The following is an 18,713-nucleotide window of genomic DNA, read 5'->3' as shown; positions in this document are numbered from 1 at the left end:
TGAAATGAATTCTTAACAGAAAGGTCACTGCCCTAGAGTCTGGACCTCAGAGCGACAGTGAGCGCCAGAACTGATCTGAGTGGGGGACTAAGGCCGTTTACGTTTGGTGACTGGCAGGCCGTCGGGTCACGTTGCAGACGCGGTACTTCCTCTTCATCTGCCCGCAGTGCGTTATCTCCACCTTTAGACCTGGCAACACAGAGCAGCCGAGTTCAGTGTCAAGGCCCACCGGGCCTGGGGTGTAGGCCCCACTTCCCCGCACCGGCTGTCACCGGTGTCAGACCCAAGTGGAGGGTGTCCTGGAGCAGCTGCAGGGCTGCACTCGCCCTGAAGGGGGGACCTCTGGGCCCATCTCACCCACAGGGACGTCCCTTCTGCCCCAGAAATGCCAAGGCCAGAGGCTGGACACTGTTCTTAAAGATAAAAGAGGCTGTTGGCTCAGCTGAGACTCTGTGCTTCCTCCAGGGTTATTTTTAGCAACGGGCACTTCTGATGGCCTTTAGAGAGCCCTCCGAGAGGACAGGTGCCGGGGGGTGTGGCTCGCGGCGCGGGCGACAGGTGCCGGCCAATTCGGCGCGGCTGGGTGGACGGGCCCAGGCCAGGCCACTGCACTCAGGCCGCGTCTCCTTGAGTGGAAACTGGGCCCGGTGGGCCCGGACGCTGCCAGGGTTGTGAGGGCCACGTGACAAGGCATGAAAGCATGCTCCCCATTCCAGAACAGCATGAGGTGTGGATTATAACCACCCGCTGCTCTCTGGTGCTAGAGTCCAGTGACTTGGACGTCACCGGTCAGTGACCTGCTCCTCACCCTACGTGGAAAGCCGTTTATTTAGAACATGACTAATCCTGCTCTGTGAAATGGGCTTAGTTCATCTCTGTGCTAAATTCATCCGACGGCTAATCACTCCCCACCACCCCCCGCGCCCCCGCCAGGAGCCCCAGAGCAGGGGAAAGGACCTCCGCCTGACGTGCAAGGCAGTTTGTTACCCACCTTTGATTTCTTTGGTAAACTTTACCCTTTGGGAATCTGTCAGAGGTTTCTGTTGTTCTTCAATACTTTTAAAATCCAAAACTTCACAAACAAACTCGATTACTGGCTGTGCCTTATAAAATGCAGTTGCTGAGACTGTAGATGGGAAAGAGAAAAGCAAAAGCATGATGTGTGCCCGACGGTGCCTCCTCCAGGCTGGCCGCCTGGCCCCCGGGGTCCACCTGCAGGCCCTACGGGTGGGACGGAGCCAGAGGAGGCCGCCTGAGACCCCTTCCCCTCAGGGCCAACTGGATACAGTTGGTGGAGCCCAAAGATCAAGCTCCCCTCTGAGAACAAAATTAGCCTTAAGGTGAAACCCGCCAGATCACAACAGCCATCACCTCGGGCTTTCTGTCTCCTGGTGTATTTGTTCCCTTGTACGATCCGACACTGAGTCTCCCAGGAGGACAGGCCACCCCGAGTCTGGCGACCAGCCAGCAGACCACACCCCAGGCTGGCCCCGAACCCCTAGTCCTACCAACCAGGCCACAAAAGGAAAAGGGGAGACGGAGGGCAGGCCCTGCCTGGTGGGCATGGGCAGCAGCACCGGGGAAGGAGTCAGGGATGCAGGCCCATCCCAGTGCCCTGAACCTCAGCAGCAGGTGTGAGAGGCCACGTCTGGACGGGCCACGCGGGCGCTCCCCGCCCCTGCCCCACGACAAAGACTGGGGCTGCGCTCACCATCGATATTCAACATCATCTTCCAAAGAGAAGGTCGGACGGACTGATGGAAGCCAAACCACACTTCCCGGCCCCCGCCAAGGGGGTTGGAGCAGCCCTCGGACGCGGTAAAGAAGGAGCGGCCCACAGGGGTGTACCTGAAACAAGAGACCCCGTGTCCGTGGGGCTGACTCCAGGTCTGCCGCTCGTGGCGACAGTGATGCAGGCCAAGACTCACACCAACAAGTCTGCCGTTTCTGTCCTTACGGAGTCACGGCCACCCACCCGCCGTGCCTCTGGATGCCACACACGGGCTCTGGCTGAGCAGGGCCTGGGGTGCACGGGGTGTCGCCGGCTTCAGCTCGGGTGTCTGACACCCCTCCCCTCCCCTCTGTGCTTTAACGCTCATCCTCCAGGACTTATCTGAGCACGTCGCTTCACCCCTTCCTAGAACAGGGGTGCTGTGTGTGCAGGCACAGGCGGAAGGGGCACCTGCCGAGTGTCAACCACAATCAGGCTGAGGCGGCTGGACCGAACCAGCCCCGGGCCCCAGGGAGCCTGGCTGCTTTGCCAAGGAGTGTGCGGAGACGCGGCACCAGGCGTCCACTCCATCTCACGCAGCAGGACAGGCTCCCAATGGAGGGAGCACGGAGGGAGACGGGAGGAGCCCGGCCTCGCGAGCGGGGTGGTCAGGTCCCTGTGTGAGGACCCTCGCACACCTCCTAGGGTCCGGGTGCCCACGTGAGGGGAGCAGACACGCTCTCGAGGCAGCAGCACCAACGGTGCCTGGCCACCCGGGACGTGTCATCACTAAGGATGCATCCTTCAGGGGTTGAGTCGTCCACCCTACAGGCTGCGCCGACAACCGGACTGCGGACACGGTCCCTTCTCTCTCCCCTTTACACATGTTGATCCCGCCACTTTCTCTATTATTTTACCTAAGTGAAAATAAACTTTTCTCCTGATTGTAAAAGCAACATGGTGATTAATTCAAAAGAACGCAGGAAACAAAAATTGCAGTAATTTCTGCCGCTCATTTGAAAAGTATTCAACATTTTGGCAACTACCCTTCTAGATTTTTTTTCTGGCATCCACCTGCCTTCCTCCCAACACAAGTTCCAAGCAGTAACAGATGACCCCCCAGGGCCTGGGGGAAGCTCCCCGCCAGCCGGCCGGGAATGCGGCCGCCCCCACCCAGGCCTGGAGACTGAGAACACCAGGGTCCCGGGAAAATCCAATGGGGACACTTCAGAGCATATGCTCTCACGCCCACAGAGGGACAACGGAAGCCCCACTGCCCTTCAAATCCTAGAGCTCTGCCCCTACTGGGAGGGGTCAGCCTGGAGGCCCCTCTCCCGTCGCTGGTTCACCCCAACAGCCCTGAGGCCCTACCAGGTGCCGCCCTCCTGGAAGGAGCAGGCGTCCCAGGTCAGAACCCCAAGGCGTCTGCATGTGGCAAGGTGGCCTGGCCCGTACGAGGCTGTCACACAAGGAATTAGTGCAGCCTCAACACCTGGGAAATCACGAGCTGTCCCAGCGTCCATGTGGAATAAAGCAACGGGCTGAAGCATCCAGCGTCCCCCGCAGCTTGTGTCCTCTGGGCAGTGGGGGCTCCATCGGGGGGCACTGGGAGCATCACCCTACTGTTACGAGTCCCACGCGTGAAGGCCACAGAGACATGGAGCGGGGCTCACAGTGTCGGGCAAGTGAACGCTAATCCCCAGTGTGCACGAAGACGGGCAGGCCATCTTTTTGTGCTAGTCTGAGAATTTTGGAGATTTCTTTTTCTTTCCTTTTTATTTTTTTAAAGTAATGTCTGGCCAACATGGGATTCGAGCTCACAATCCTGGTATCAAGAGTCACATCCTCTACTGATTGAGCCAGGGAGGCGCCTCTGGTGACTGATTTTTATATTAAAAATGTTTCATGTTAGTGCTATAATTTTCACCAGAGAAATCCATGACCATCACCTCCCTGACTCCAAAAACCCACTCATCCTTGGACAGAGATTTCCCGTCCTCCAGGGAACGGTCAGGGTCAGAAGCAGACGCTCCTGCTTCCTTGGTCCTCACCTCATGGATGGCAAATGCCTCATGACCACATCCAGGGCCTGGATCGTCTCAAAGGGGACGCTGGGCAGCCGCCCCGAAAGTGCATCGTGTAACGCCTGTAAGCTCACACAGGACACCCACTTGATGGACACCTTGAAGATGCGGTCCTTTCCTTCTCCAGGCAACGTGACCTCCAGCTCCACCTGCGAGGAGATCCAGAGCACACGGTTATTCACACTCGCCTCTGAGAAGCTGCTGGGAGGTTGGGGGCAGTGGGTCAGTTTCCAGAACACTCCTGGGTAGGGAAGTTCAGCCCATCCTTTGTCCAAGCACGCACAGTGGGACGTACACAGCCCTGGCCCACGAGCACCGGCACTCAGCGGGACCTGGGACTTCTCCCTGGCCCTGCACAGAGGCGGCCAGGGGAGACAAGCAGCGACAGACCGTGTCGTGGAGGCCACGCCAGCGCAGGGCGGATGCTGCACAGCAGGTCCTGCCCTGCGGGCGGGGGCCTGGGAGCTAGTTGAGGGCCCAGGGATTAACTCTCAGTGGAACTGGGAACATGCAGTGGGTCTGGGGGCTCCCATGTTCTGGGTCCCTTAAGGTAGGTTTGCAGTGAATAAACCATAAACAAAAAGCCTTCTCAGAAGACAAGAGAAGGTAAAACAAACAGCCAAATGCTAACAACTGCAGACTCCAGGAGGGCGTGCGCGCCCCTACAGAGCCTCAACCTTCCTCTCTGACTAGGCAGGTCCACAACGAATAGAGAACGCAGGAGGGGGGCACCCGCCAACACTTCCAGAAGCTCTTCTACAGACTGTGTGCACCTCCAGGTACAAAACGCAGAGAAAAAAGCTTCAACTACAAGACCTATCAGAATCTCCCGCGAAGGAATTAAAATTCTCAGCCAAACCTCAGGATATTTGCCACAATAGTGCTCAGTGGTCCCCAACAGCTCTGTGCAAGAGAACTTTTGTGATAACGGAAACGGTCTCTTCCCATGCTGCCCAGGCCGCCGGCCGCCTGTGGCCACTGAGCAGTGGAAATGTGGGCAGTGTGGCCAAGGGACTGAATTTTCAGCTTTGTGCACTTTTCCTGAGTCCACACTTACACGGCCACGTGCGGCCAGCGGCTGGCGTAGTGGACGGTGGTTGGGAGCGGGCCCCAGGGACTCACTCCCCGAGGCAGACAGCGAGTCCCTCCCCCCTCTCCTCCCGGCCCCGAGCGCCCCTCGCCTCCCCACCTTTACCCCGTCGCTTCACTCCCCCACTTGTGACCCACCCTGCAGCTCATTATTCGGTCACTGAGGGGGACGTTCTGAACACTTGGCGCACACAGACCCCCACTCAGCTGTCATTGAAACAATTTCAATATTTGCCAACAATACTTCCCAATATTGATGGAACATCTCATTTGACAGGTGACAGGGGCACCTGGGTGGCTCAGGAGGTTGAGCGTCTGCCTTGGGCCCAGGGCATGATCCTGGGGTCCCGGGATCGAGTCCTGCATCAGGCTCCCTGTGTGGGGCCTGCTTCTCCCTCTCCCTGTGTCTATGCCTCTCTCTGTGTCTCTAATGAATAAACAAATAAAATCTTTAAAAAAGTTAACTGGTCAGGTGACAGATTATATACGTTTTATCCCTGAACATCCAAAGATCCCAGGAAGGGAGACTTTATTCACTACTTTTTACATATAAAAACGCAGATGCTTAGACTAAAACCGTAGCCCGTGGAACTTCCCACGCGCTCACTGGGGGGCTGTCACCCTCGGGACAGCACAACACAGATGCATGGCCACAGCCCCTGTGCCCAGCCCACCCCAGCCCTCCAAGTCCAAAAGGAACAGGGGTCCATCCCGCTGCCTGTGCACCATCTGCCTGAACGCCCTCCCCCAGCAGTCCAGGGGAGTCACGTCCCAGGCCAGGCGTGCCGGCCGCACAGCCCCCGTGCACTCCTCACTCCCTCCTCACTCAAGAGGCCTGCAGGCCCCTCTCAGCTCCTGAGGAGCTCCGTCCTCACACACTCACTATCCCACATTCACACGTCATGAGAGCAGCAAGCAGACTGCGTGAGTCCCCTGCATCCATGTCCAAGAGGACACCTGCCCGGCAGCACTCAGAGCACCATCCCGCCTGACAGCCACTAAGTGGCCGTGGCCCAGGCCCAGCAAGGACACAGCAGTGAGAGCACAGACACTTCTAGGCGCATGGACCTCAGGACTGACCAGCGAGTCAGAAGGTCTCGGTGATCGGGTCCCTTTCAGAAAGAAATGACATAGGTGACGGATGCACACACAGCTGCTAGAACCAGGAAGGCCAAAACCACAAGGAGCTGCCACCTCACACCTGTCCAAATGGCTAGAATCAAAAAGATGAAAAATAAAAAGTGTTGGCAAGGATGTGGAGAAATAGGAAACGTGTATTGCTGGCAGGATTGCAGAGAAAGATAAATGCCATGTGACTTCATTTATACCTGGAATTTAAAAAACAAAACTAATGAACAGAAACAGAAAAAGAGATTTGTAAATACGGAGAATAGTGGTTCCCGGGGGTGGGGGTGGGAGGATGCGCGGAACGGGAAGGGGACGAAGAGGCACAGATCTCCAGGTATAAGGAAGGACGTCACAGGGATGGAAAGCGCAGCGTGGGGAACGTGGCCAATGATACTGTCATGACGTCGTGCGGGGACTGTGGTGACCACACTCCCCGCGGGAGCGTTTCCTCATGTACAGAACTGCCGGTCACCATGCTGCACACCTGAAACCAATGTAACACTGCATGTCCACTATCCTCCAATTAAAAACAATAGTCTGAACCCCCCCAGCCCCCACCCCACGATCCTGCAGGACTGTGAGCGAGCAGCCACGGGGGGACTGTCCTTAAGGAGATTAGAGTCCGGCCTCAAAGATGTTTCTATGAAGTAATGAGGCGTTCAGAGAAACACACCAAACTTTTCTTTGCAAGAAAAGCCCTGCCATGCCATTTTGCCACATCAATTAAGAAAATGTGAAAAAAAAAGTGAAAAAGTGGCAATTACGTGAGGTGATGGATGTGTTGATTAACTTAATTGTGGTGATCGTTCCACAACATATACATCTATCAAATCATCATGCACACTTTAAATATATGTGCAGTTTTATTTGCCAATTATGCCTCCATAAAGCTGCGGGAAATGCCTCTATAAGCAAACCAAGGTGGGGGTACTTAGTGGGGTGCGTTTTCCTTCAGCAAAAGATCCTTATGTACATTTTTTAAAAAACGATTTTAGTCACTCATTCATGAGAGACATGGAGAGAGAGAGGCAGAGACCCAGGCAGAGGGAGAAGCAGGCTCCCTGCAGGGAGCCCGGTGTGGGACTTGATCCCAGGACCCTGGACTCCGGCCCTGGGCTGAAGGCAGGCGCTAAACTGCTGAGCCACCAAGGCTGCCCCTTATGTACATTTTTAAGTGGATTCAGTCCAGCCTCTTCCCTGCCGGACGTGATGCCAGGAGGCTGCCTGGCACACCTATGACAGCTTTGGGGTAGCGGCGACTTCGGGAGAAATGCCCCATCACGGGGCAGGGTGGTGCTGGGCGTCAGCTGTGACACAAGCCTGAGGACATCCTCACTCCGGGCTGGGCCGCTGGCAGCAGAGTCCGTCCACACAGCAAGATGCATTTCTGAACACCCTGCAGCCCGCGACCCCAACAACGCAGCAGCTCAAGGCCACGGACTGGAGGCGTGGGACGCCGGTGCCCCTGGCTCTGCAACCTCGCAGGCCCCGAGCATGGGCAGGTGGCTCCCCGGAGCCCGCCCGCCTCCCAGAGCACCTGCCGGCACCTGCAGGCAGCTGTCTGGGACACAGCAACGCGACCACTGCCATCCTCTGCGCGCAGAACCCCGAACACCAGCTTTCGGCACCAACCCGGGCCCAGGGAAGGGGGAGCCAGCTGTGAAATCCAACCTCTCCAGACAGACCAAGCCCCACGCTCAGTCCCTGCGCCTCAAAGTCACCAGGGGGACAGTCAGAGCTGCCAGGGGGACAGCCCGTGTCGGCACCTACACGGGGGGAGGCAGAGACGAGCACCATCATGAGAAACCGCGTATGCAGGAGGCAGGGGCATTTCGACAGGGTTTTCTCGTCCACAACTGGGCTGTCATGTGGCCGAGGCCCCGGGAACTCACCGCCACCTGTTCCCGAGAGAGTCGAGCAGCCTTGGCAGGCGCCGGGGCCACACACCGGGAGGGGCCGCTTGCCACCGCGGAGACTGGGCGGCCGCTGCCCAGGCCACAGGCCCTTTCGGGGGGTGGGGGTGTGTGTGTGTGTGTGTGTGTGTGTGTGTGTGCTGGTCACGCCCGTGTCAGATGTGCGCGGGGGTGGATACGGAAGGCCATCCGTGACTGCTCTGCGACCAATCTCTTCAAAAAGTCAACTGTCGTCCCTCCAAATCACTTTGGAACAAGCCACAGTCCTTCCTAGTACATCTGCGAGAGGTGTGGACACCAGTCACCTCATCAGGTGGGAGCAGCAGGCACTCAAGTGGAGGCTCTGCCGGGTGTAAGCAACACCCACTGAGCACCTCTAACCCGGGCCAGCTGGGTTCAAGGCACTTTGACAGACGCCGTGGCTCTACTGGGGGGACCCTCAGCCCTGAAAGGCAGCAGAATAGCCCCAAAGAGCAGACAAGGCCAAGCCATCCTTACCTGGATGCTGTCCAAGGAAGGGACCAGATGGACGGCTCCCTTGCCGACTGCCTCTGCCCTCCAACCTCCTGACCTCCCAAGCCAGCCCAGAAGCCCCTCTGCCTTGCCCAGAACCCCAACACCCTGTATCTCAAGTCAACAGTCATGGGTAAGCGCTCGCGGCCCCGGCTCAATCTGGGGCACAGGCAGGAGTGCCAGGCAGGACACCTTGTGCTGGCTGTGCTCCCCCACGGTGAAGGCCTTCCACGCAGGGTCGGTCACCTTTTCAAGATGTGCCCCCGGCCTGACATCACCTCCCTCCAGGAAGGTGACACTCAAGCCTTCCCTGACTAAACGGAGACAGCCTGCAGCTGCAAGAAGCTAAAGACCCAAAGAGGGGCCCAAGGCTGGATGCAGTGCCAGGAGCAACCAACTACGCATTCTGATCTTGCAAATCGCGTCCTGTTACTGCCAAGAAGGCCCAGGAGTCAGAGCCAAAATAGTGATGAACTCCTACAACATCCTCAGTCTCGATTCTGAGAAGTGAGGGCCTGGCCTGGGCCACAGGGCCTCTCCTTCCACTCTGGGGCTGGAATTAAGGTGTGGGAGCTACTTAGGCAGGAGACAGTAGGGGGTGCGGGAACATGTTGTGTGCAGACCTTGACAGGAGTCACCTACATGCAGTTCCCACCCAGCTGCTGGCAGACACAGGGTGAGGGACAGTTAACGTTTTCTCTTACTACAGAAGTGCCCACCACACAAAGGAAAGTGGGGGAGAAAAAAAAAAGAGCAAATGTAAAAGAAAACAGCAGTGAGACGATTTGCTACAAGAGGTGAGTATATGGGAGCGGGGGGGGGGGGGGCACATCATATCAGCCGTCAAGCATAAGAGACTCATGTCTGCGCATCCCAACTGTTTGACAGAAACTTAAAAATGACGAGGAGTGGCCGGGGGAGGCTCTCCAGGCTCATCTGCAGGACGCACAGAAGGGTGGGTTCAAGCGGAGAGACGGGAACACCCTCTCCGTACAGGGCAGTGAGCACGGAGGGCACACCCGGACCTCTCAGACCACCACCCACGACCACTGGTATCTGCGAGGTGTGTGCTGTGGCCCAGGCATCGTCATTACGACGTTTAAACCCTGACAACTCAAAGGTATGATTTGGGACCAGCAGCGTGGGCATCACCTGGGAGCTGCTTTTTAGAAATGCAGACACCCTCCCCCCGCCCAGAACCCACCTCAGGGACACAGACAGAGTCATCACTGGTGGAGACACCCTTCCTGGGCTGGATTCACTCAGTTTTCACGAGAACCCTGGAGGAGGCCTCTGTACACCCCCCTTGGGGCTTGGCAAGGTGAGACGGCTTACCCACAGTCCCACCACCGGACAGGGCAAAGCAGGGACCCGAATCACATCGATTTTTACCCGAGTCTGGTTAACTTCTCTAAAGGCAAATTTCACGTCGAAATGCTGTATCGACTCCCCCACCCATTCTGAAGCAAAAATATTTCTATGCCCCGCCTCGTGTCTAATTATAAATATGTACAAACTGTGAATCAACTCCTTATGCTTTTTTTCTTACACAACTTTAAACAAAAACAAATGTGCAAACTCCACACAAAGCTCCATAATCAATAAGTTTCAAAGGCACCAGCATGCTTCTTTGCGAGGCTTGATCCCACTCAGCAGACAGGCACAGGGGGCCCGGGCCTCCCTCAAATTCAGAAAGCCCACGTCAGTCACCCCGCGGCCCAGCCCGCCGTGCCCCGCCGCGCACCCCCGTTATCTCGGGACCCCTGGAGACCGGCTGGTAAGGAGCCTTATCACCACCGGCCCTCCCTCCAGCACAACCGACTACTGTTATCAGAGCACGGCCACGTCCGAGCTGCACCGCCCGCGCTGGAGCCACCCGGTCTCCTGGCAATTCAGACGAGTGCCAGGAGCTCAGTCATACTAAGATTGTCAAAAAGCAGAAGAGCAAAACCATGAAATGCCCGTGGAGAACCTGCAGCTCGCTGGCCAGCAGCCTGACTCTGGGAGCGCCGAGCTCCGCTCCTTCCCAGGGACCCAGGGCCTTAAGCAGCTACTGTGTAGGTCATTCCCAGAGCGAATCAACCTCACTGCTCTCACTGGGACAGTCATTAAGATATACTTGTTCCTTTGCTGTGTTGTCTTTTTTTTTTTTTTAAAGATTTTATTTATTTATTCATAGAGACAGAGAGAGAGGCAGAGACACAGGCAGAGGGAGAAGCAGGCATCATACAGAGAGCCTGACGTGGGACTCGATCCAGGGTCTCCAGGATCACACCCTGGGCTGCAGGCGGCGCTAAACCGCTGCGCCACCGGGGCTGCCCTGCGTTGTCTTTAAAGTTTGTGTGAAGATGACTTCTGAGCTGAGCCTTTGCTCTCCTATTCAAGAAGAGCACCCGTTACCACCCTGGACCGGCCCATTTGTTGGAAGATGTGCCGAGAAGTGACAACGTCTCGGCAGAAATTGTATTGCTCTTTAGGTAAAGCCAGGATGATGGCAAAACAATAAGAAAAGGTGATCTATTTTCATACAAGCACTACCTGTGTTGCTTAATGATGGAGGATTATTGTTCAGTGGGAACACAGGCCGCGGGTGGACCTCAGCTGATTTCACGGTCTTCATCACACACTCCTACGCCCCAGCAAACGTGCTCTTCCAGAGGGCTCCACAGTCTCACCACACGATCCGGGCTCCAGCAGGTGTGACGGCGGGGCGCGGCTTGTGCGTACGGCGTGCGTGCAGTATGTGCGTGTGTGACACTTAAAAGTATAGTTCCAAGAAGCCCTGTCTCTGAACCTCGCCAACCTGCCCCTCTGACACAGACAAGCACAACACATGGAAGGTAGTTTCTACGGATCTGAGGCTGCGGCACACAGCCACCAGGAGCACTTTCCTCCCAGGTGACTTAATCTGTGACGACACGTGTGAATTTTACTCCATTGCACATTATTTGTTCCAAACGCATCCCTGTAAGCTTACCTTATCCCTCCCGATTGGAAGCGGCATCGCTGTGTAGAGATTCTTTCTTCCATCAAACACTGGTTTCCGATCCCCGAAGATCTGTGTTTTAAAGTGCTGGACCATATGTTCCACTATTTCCCTGAAAAAGGACAGAATTCAAGCAGAACGTCAATAAAGTCAGAGAACTGGCATACGAGGACAGCGCTCTTCTAACATTGGCTTATGAGCGATTTTCTAAGACCTACGGCTCCTTTTAGCGATAGGACTTTCAACGCTCTATCAAGAATCAAATCAGAACCATCCGTGGGTTGACGCTCATTTGGTCCGTCACTCAGACACGGGGGCACCTCCTCCACGCCGGGCTGTGCACGCCACGTGCGGCACACAACGCACGCATCCAGACCTCCCTGGAGAAGCTGAAGAGAGGGCCGGCGTGCGTGGGGGTCCGTGCCCAGAGCTGCAGGATTGTGCAGCATACGCTTCACGGCGGACTCCGTGGGGCCTCTCACCAGAGCAGCGTGTAACCCCGCCCTGGCTGACACTGGTGCTGGCTCGCCTGTGGCCTTGCTCTGGTCCCTGGAAAGTCAGAGGAGGTGACCCAAGCCAAGGCTCTCCAGGGGTGTGTGGGACTGGCGTGGCCTCTGGCGCTCCTGCGGTCTGCTGTAAGCACGCACCCTGGGTGCTGCCCTTTCAGTCCGGCCTCCAGAACAAAGACCGTAAGGTCCACAAAGCCCAGGTCCAGGCTGACCCAGCGGGGACGGTCAATGACCTGCAGGGCCCCGAGCCTGAAACAGGATCTTCGTTACTATAAGCACTCGAGGCCGCCGCGTGCTCCCCGGGCATCACAGCAGCCGAATTCCAGCGAATGCCCAGAAACCGTCCCGCTGCGGTGCCCCCCTCGCCCCCCTGCGCCTGCCTGGCCACAGCTCAGCAGGGACACGTGAAGAGACACACTCTGAACGGCCACACGCAGCTCAGCTGTCCTGCCGGCTCAGGGCAAAGCAAGGCCCACCCACCCCCTGTGCAGGTTTGCTCCCTAGAGCCCCACTTAGCACCTCTCCGGCAGCATTTCAGGGTGGTTTTGGGGCATTCTGATTCAACTGACACAATGCCTCGAAATACAGACAGGAAAGGCCGTGACACCCGCCTGGGCCCTGAAAGCCCCTCGTAAGGGAAACATGCGAAGGACTGATAGTGAACGGACTGGGACAGGCTCCAAATCTCAGTCCTCAGCAGCAGCTTGCAGGATGCGGAAGAGATGCACTTGGGCAGCAGCACAAGTGGGCCGAGGGGAGGGAGAGGACCTCTGACGGACTGCCCCCAGCACAGGAGATCTGAGCTCCTTCCCTGGGGCAGAGCTCCGGTCATCCTTCAGGAAGCAGGAATTCATTCCATTCCTTTCCCAGAATATGAGGACAGCTGGCCTAAGAAGGCTTTCCTTATTCAAACTGGCTTTGCCCAGGCAACTTCCAACTGTGCGAGTCCCGGCAGAGGAGCCTCTAGGGATCCAGGCAACCCCACCCAAGCACCCACTGCCTGCGAGGTCCCCAGGGCAAACAGGGCCTCTGGGCAACATCTTCTTTGATGGTTCCACCAAGAACACACCAGGCCTCTGATACTGAGTGGGAAATCACAGCCCGGCAGGTGTAAAGCCCCAACAGCCGGAGGGGCTCCAACCTCCGCCTCTGCCATTTCTGACCGGCAGCCACGGCACAGCACAGTCTCTCCTGTAGCCAGGCTATCTCCAGATCACCTCTCTCTAAGCTTCAAAGACCCCATCTTCTTGGTCAAGAGGTCACTGTCCACTCAAAGTCCAGGCAGCTCTACTGGAGAGTTCGACCCACATCCAAAGAACAAACCATCCAACTGAATTCAAAGTTATTGTGAGCAGAATTCAGGGGACCACGAGCTAATGTTATAAACATGGATGAAGAATCAGTAGAGCTGACCCTTGAACAACACAAGCAGGGGTGGGGGTGCTACACAGTCAAAACCCCACATAGAACTTTTAACACTCCCAAACCTTAACTATCAATAGCCGACACAGGTATTAGAGCCGATCAACACACATTTTGTAAAAAAACAAAAAAACAAAAAAACAAAAACACACATTTTGTATATTGTACATATTATATATGTATTCTTACAACAAAATAAGCTACAAAAAAAAGAAAACATTGAGAAAATCATGAGGAAAAGAAAATATATTTTCAGCACTGAATTTATTGAAAAAAATCCACATATATGTGGACATGTGCAGTTCAGACCGTGTTGCTCAAGGGTCAATGGTATTAACAAACCCAGCACCATGTTAAAAATGACATTGTGCCAATGTTGGGCAGATACCAGGAATGGCAGGTTGGCCTTAACATGACAAAAGTAACTGACACAAAACATGTTTCAGCCATCAAGTAAAATCCACAGCTGCAAAACTTCTAGAAGAAAACGTAGGAGAAAGAGCTTTAATGACCCTTGGGAAAGACAAAGACTTCTTAGAACACAAACAGTATGAACTGCAAAAATAAATAAATTCAAAAACATCATCAAAATTAATATTTTTAGCCTTTAGAAGCTACTGTTACAAAATGGAAAAGACAAGACACTGGAAGTAAATATTCGAGAAACACACCTGTTTTAAAAATTCTCATAAGTCAGTGAGACAAACAAGCCAACTTTAAACAACGCGTAAAAGATGAGAACAGACACCCTGTAAAAGGAGCTACAGGAACGGCCAATAGGCACGTGAAAAGATGTTCCTCACCCGTCATCAGGAAAATGCTAACAAAACCACAATCACCCACTGGCTATGGCTAAAATCGCTAAGACTGAACAGACCAGGTAGGTGAAGGAAGGTGGAGACGACAAACTGATACGCTGCTGCTGGGGACGGAGACCACCACAGCCACATGGGGGGGTGGGGGGCCGGGGGGTGCATCACCATTTCTTATAAAGACCAATCAATGTATATTTACTACGCCGTCTAGTAACAGCCAATAATTACAGAACAGAAATGAAAGCACGTAACTACATCAACACTTGTATGCAAATGTCTCTGACAGTCCCAGCCTGGAAACAACTCCTATGCCCGTCAACTGGTGAACACACACGTTAGGGCACGAGTGTACAATGGGACACTTACTCCACTGTACGGATGGCTGGTACGTGCAACAGGATGGCTGCATCTCAGAAACACGCTCAGGAAACAGGCCAGACACAAACCAGTACGCGCTGTATGATTCCATTTCTATGAGACTCTCTAAAAGGCAAAAATGAATCATTGACAGAAGGCACTTCAGTGGTTGCCTATGGGCAGGGGACGGGGGGCGGGCTGCCAAGGGCCAAGAAGGAGCCCCGGGGTAGTCAGAATGTTCCACACCTCGACTGAGGTGGTGGCCACATGTGTATACACTTTATTTTTTTTTAAAGCTCATTAACTAGGAACTAAAAATGGATGCATTTTGTTGTGTGTAATTATAGCTCAATAAATGTGATTTATATTTTAAAAATCAAATGTGGAAAGATTTTAAGTTATGATTATCTCAAAGATGTAGGAAAAAGCATTTACTAAAATTCAACACCCATTCACAATTTTTTTTTTTAAATTAGCAAACGAGGAACAGATGGAAATGTCCTTCATCTGGTACAGATCTCCCTTTGAGATTCACAATAAAACAAAGATGCTGCTTTTGCCGCTTGCGTCCAATGCTGGGCTGCAGAGCACGGTCACCACAGAAGGGTGAGAACAGGAGGATCGTAAAGAGGATAAACTAGCATTACTGGTGGGCATGAGGGCTGTGTTTGTTGAAAATCCAGACGAACGTGCAGAAAAACGCAGTAAGCGTCACAAAGACAGAGTCCTTGCCTTTTTGTCTGTGCAATTCCGGGGCCTGGCACATCGTGGATACTCCATGAATGCACATGAACACACACACACACGCATCACCCCCTTTTCCCCCCCAGTACTAAGTCTTTATTTGTTCATCTACTTGCACACTTGTTCATTCATTTGTTCATCCTCTCAGGGCCGGCGGTGAGGCAGGGTTGGAGCTTGTGGGCACAGCCAGTCACCAAAGAAACCCAGGAAGCCCAGTTTCACGCACACACAGGAGCAATAAGGGAAGGGACCCCAGCACACAGGTGCACCTGCCGCCCCATCCTCTCAACCTCTCTATAAAATGAGAACACACCACAAAGCTTTGGTTTCTAGCAGTTATTTATGGAGTTACATTTTTTCTTCTCCCCTGAGACAATCTTACGGCCACTTTGATAGGAGTTTTTATACCAGCAGAGGACTTCCTGAGTTACTTGGCTATACAGGATGATCACTGCTTGGAAACACGGGTTTAAATTCTTTTAAGGTCTGATGCAACATAATATCAAGGAATCACTTGTTATGTATTCATGCATGTTTCCAGAATCAGCGACCACCCTGAATATTAACCTCCCCCTTTCCCGTCTCCCACCTTCCAGAAGGGAAGCGCCGTCTCCTGCTGTCCCCTCTACCCTGAGACAGGAGAAGAGCACCCAAGCCTGTGTGGCATTTCCTGAACGCAAGTACATGTCACAGTGAGGAATGATCTACCCAGAGTTAAGTGTGTAGGGAACGAGGCAGAGGGGACAACTCATCCCAGGTGGCACACAGGAATCTTGTATTTGGGCACTGGAAATACCCTAAGCATTTAAAACAAAACAAAACAAAACCCAACACAACATACCATAATCGTGGACTAGAATATTCAGTTTTCCGCAAACAAATCCATTCCTTCAATCCTAATCCAGAAAGGTTTACTTTTATTTGGTGGGATTTAATCAACTGATTCTGAAATGTATTTGGAAATACGAAGGACAAAGGCCAACCAGGACACTTCTGAAGAGGAACGAGGTGGATGCATAAAAGCTACAGTGACACAGATGGTGTTGGTGATGCTGATGGTTTGGAAGCAGGGACAGACAAGTCGACTCCAGAACAGAATCAAGAGCCCAGAACGGGCCCCACGGGCACACAGACACTTCTTTTAGCAGAACAGAGCAGAGCATACTTCTCAGAAACCAGTGCTGAGTCCACTAGGGATCCAGCAGTGGCTGAAGCCCAGGCCACGGGAAGCACTCGTCTGTACTAACACTTGCTACCCTAAGTTGAATCCAACTGTTGGCCGGACAGTTCCACTCATGGGCCACGCAGGGGGCCCTTCTGTGGCAGGAGTCCCAGCCTGCACACCCAGGACCTGGCAGCACCTGGCAGATTGCGGCACACGGCTGGGGTGCAGGGAGCACCAGGTGGAAGAAGGAAGCCGTCCCGCCGTTCCAGGCAGGAAGCACCCTGATGTCCTGCAGAGCCCCCCTGTTCGGTGGCCAGTCGAACAGCACCCCAGCAGCCACGTGGGCCAAGAGAAGACGCCAATTATCACCTGTGTTCTGCACCTGAGCCTCAGTGACCGACACTCATGGCCAGGAAGGTGCTATCACCTTGTATCATCTTGTGCAAATCCTAAGTAGGATCAGACCACTTGAGTTTTAGGACAGGATGCTCACCAATTGTAAAACACGGAGGTCCTTCCCTCCATGAACGCGGACCCACTCCCTCTGGCCGGTGACTGACCTTCCTTCCTATTCTCTGTCCCTCTGCTTTCATGGTGGTAGAGGAACAGAAAACCTCCCACTTCAAACGTTTTTACATGCACGGTTCGGGGGCATCAGGTGCATGCATGCTGCTGTGCATCCGTCACCACGGTCCAGCTCCAGGACTTTCTCTTATCCCTGCACCCATTAACCACTAGCCCCAGGGCCTTGGCTTGACCAGCTGCTCCTGAGCACCCGCTGGGAGACCTCTGGGAGGAACTGCCTGGAGACATGTCACCTGTTGGGATCCTGTGTTCAGTTCTTCCTTCCTATGGGGTCTGACCCCTGGAAAGCAAAGCTCCTGGACTGCATGAGTTTAGCCGCGGGAGAAACACAAGCCTCAGGCTCTGCTCCTGACTTCAGTCAAAGGCAACAGCCCCCAAAGACTGACTGTGCTCACACTGCAGACCCTTCTAGACTTGCCTCTTACAAAGTGGTCCTCGTATGAAAATACCTGCTGGGCATGTCACCCTGGGGACGCAGCCTCGCAGCCCGGCACCGTCATCTCCCTTTATACCCGAGGACACAGAGGCACCGGCCACGTGTTACTAGGCAGCAGAAGGAGGATGCAAAACCACCTCGCAGTAAGCGGAACATGTGTGCTAATCCATACAGGCTGGCGTACCCCCTACGTGCTTGCTTTGCCCTTCTGCCCTAAATCTGGGCAAGTTTTTGCCTAAAAAAAAATGCAGTCTTGGGGCACCTGGGCAGCTCAGTGTGTGAAGCATCAGACTCTTGATTTCAGCTCAGGTCCTGATCTCAGGGTCGTGGGAGGATCAAGCCCCAAGTCGAGCTCCACGTTCAGCAGGGAGCCTGCCTGAGATTCTCTCCGTCTCCCTCTGCCCCTCCTGGCTTGCGTGCACGAGCTCTCTCTCAATAAATTACTTAAAAAAGTAAGTGCAATCTTTTGCTAATTTCCAACTACACAGGCTGTGCGCTACTATATCCTCACCATCAATTTCAGATACAGATAATGCTGGAAGTCTGCCTAGACCACATCCTCATCTCAATCCTCTTCTCAGAAGTGACTTGATCCTTTCCAAACGCAAGCATTTACAAAAATATGTAGGTGCATAAAAAAAATACAGTGTATCATTATTTTTCAGACATATGGCATCAAACACAGGGCTCTGGAGCTCACTGTTTTCCCTCTAGGTGTCTTTGAGACCTTCCCTAGTCACTAGATACAAAGTGGCCATCAAGTCGAGAAAGAGACATTAGCGTATCAGGTACCGTAGCTCCTATTAACCAACCACTTAGGACCGGGCTGTCTATGTTCGCAGCCTTGGCGGTCACACCGTGAAGCCCCACTTCGCTGTTATCTGCAGTGGCACCGTACTGCACAGAGCGCCCACTTAACCACTCCCCGAGTGACATGCAGATCGTTTCTCTTTCTGTCCATCACAATATCAGACATCCTTGTACATCTCCGTTTGGGATAAATACTTAGAAGTAAAGGGTATACATATTATTTTAATTTTAACATATGCACCAAACCATGTTCTACAAAGTCTTGACCAACGTACAATCCCTCCAGGGGGCAGTGCCCGCAGTAAACAGCAGGCTGCAAGCAGCACGGCCCTGCTGTACCGCCCTGCACCCCCACCCCCGCCACCCACACCCGCACCTGCACCTGTACCCACATCCAGGGCAGTGATCGCTTCTGCAGTGTTCTCCTAGGGTCACCTGACAGAGCT

The 18,713-nt window shown here is 54.1% G+C and overlaps 1 protein-coding gene across 1 annotated transcript in view; it reads right to left on the bottom strand.

The window, feature by feature from the left end:
- The window catches only part of AGO2 (argonaute RISC catalytic component 2), a 108,714-nt gene that overhangs the window by 32,313 nt on the left and 57,688 nt on the right, over positions 1–18,713 (bottom strand). The window contains exons 3-7 of the mRNA XM_041768554.1: positions 11,416–11,536; positions 3,763–3,944; positions 1,712–1,848; positions 992–1,126; positions 102–189 (exon numbers count right to left, since the gene is read on the bottom strand). Coding sequence (XP_041624488.1) covers positions 102–189; positions 992–1,126; positions 1,712–1,848; positions 3,763–3,944; positions 11,416–11,536 — 663 coding nt within the window. The remainder of the gene's footprint in view (positions 1–101; positions 190–991; positions 1,127–1,711; positions 1,849–3,762; positions 3,945–11,415; positions 11,537–18,713) is intronic.

This window comes from Vulpes lagopus, chromosome 9, assembly GCF_018345385.1.
Source record: "Vulpes lagopus strain Blue_001 chromosome 9, ASM1834538v1, whole genome shotgun sequence".
Taxonomy (NCBI): Eukaryota; Metazoa; Chordata; class Mammalia; order Carnivora; family Canidae; genus Vulpes; species Vulpes lagopus.
This window is presented reverse-complemented; position numbering and strand designations above follow the sequence as displayed.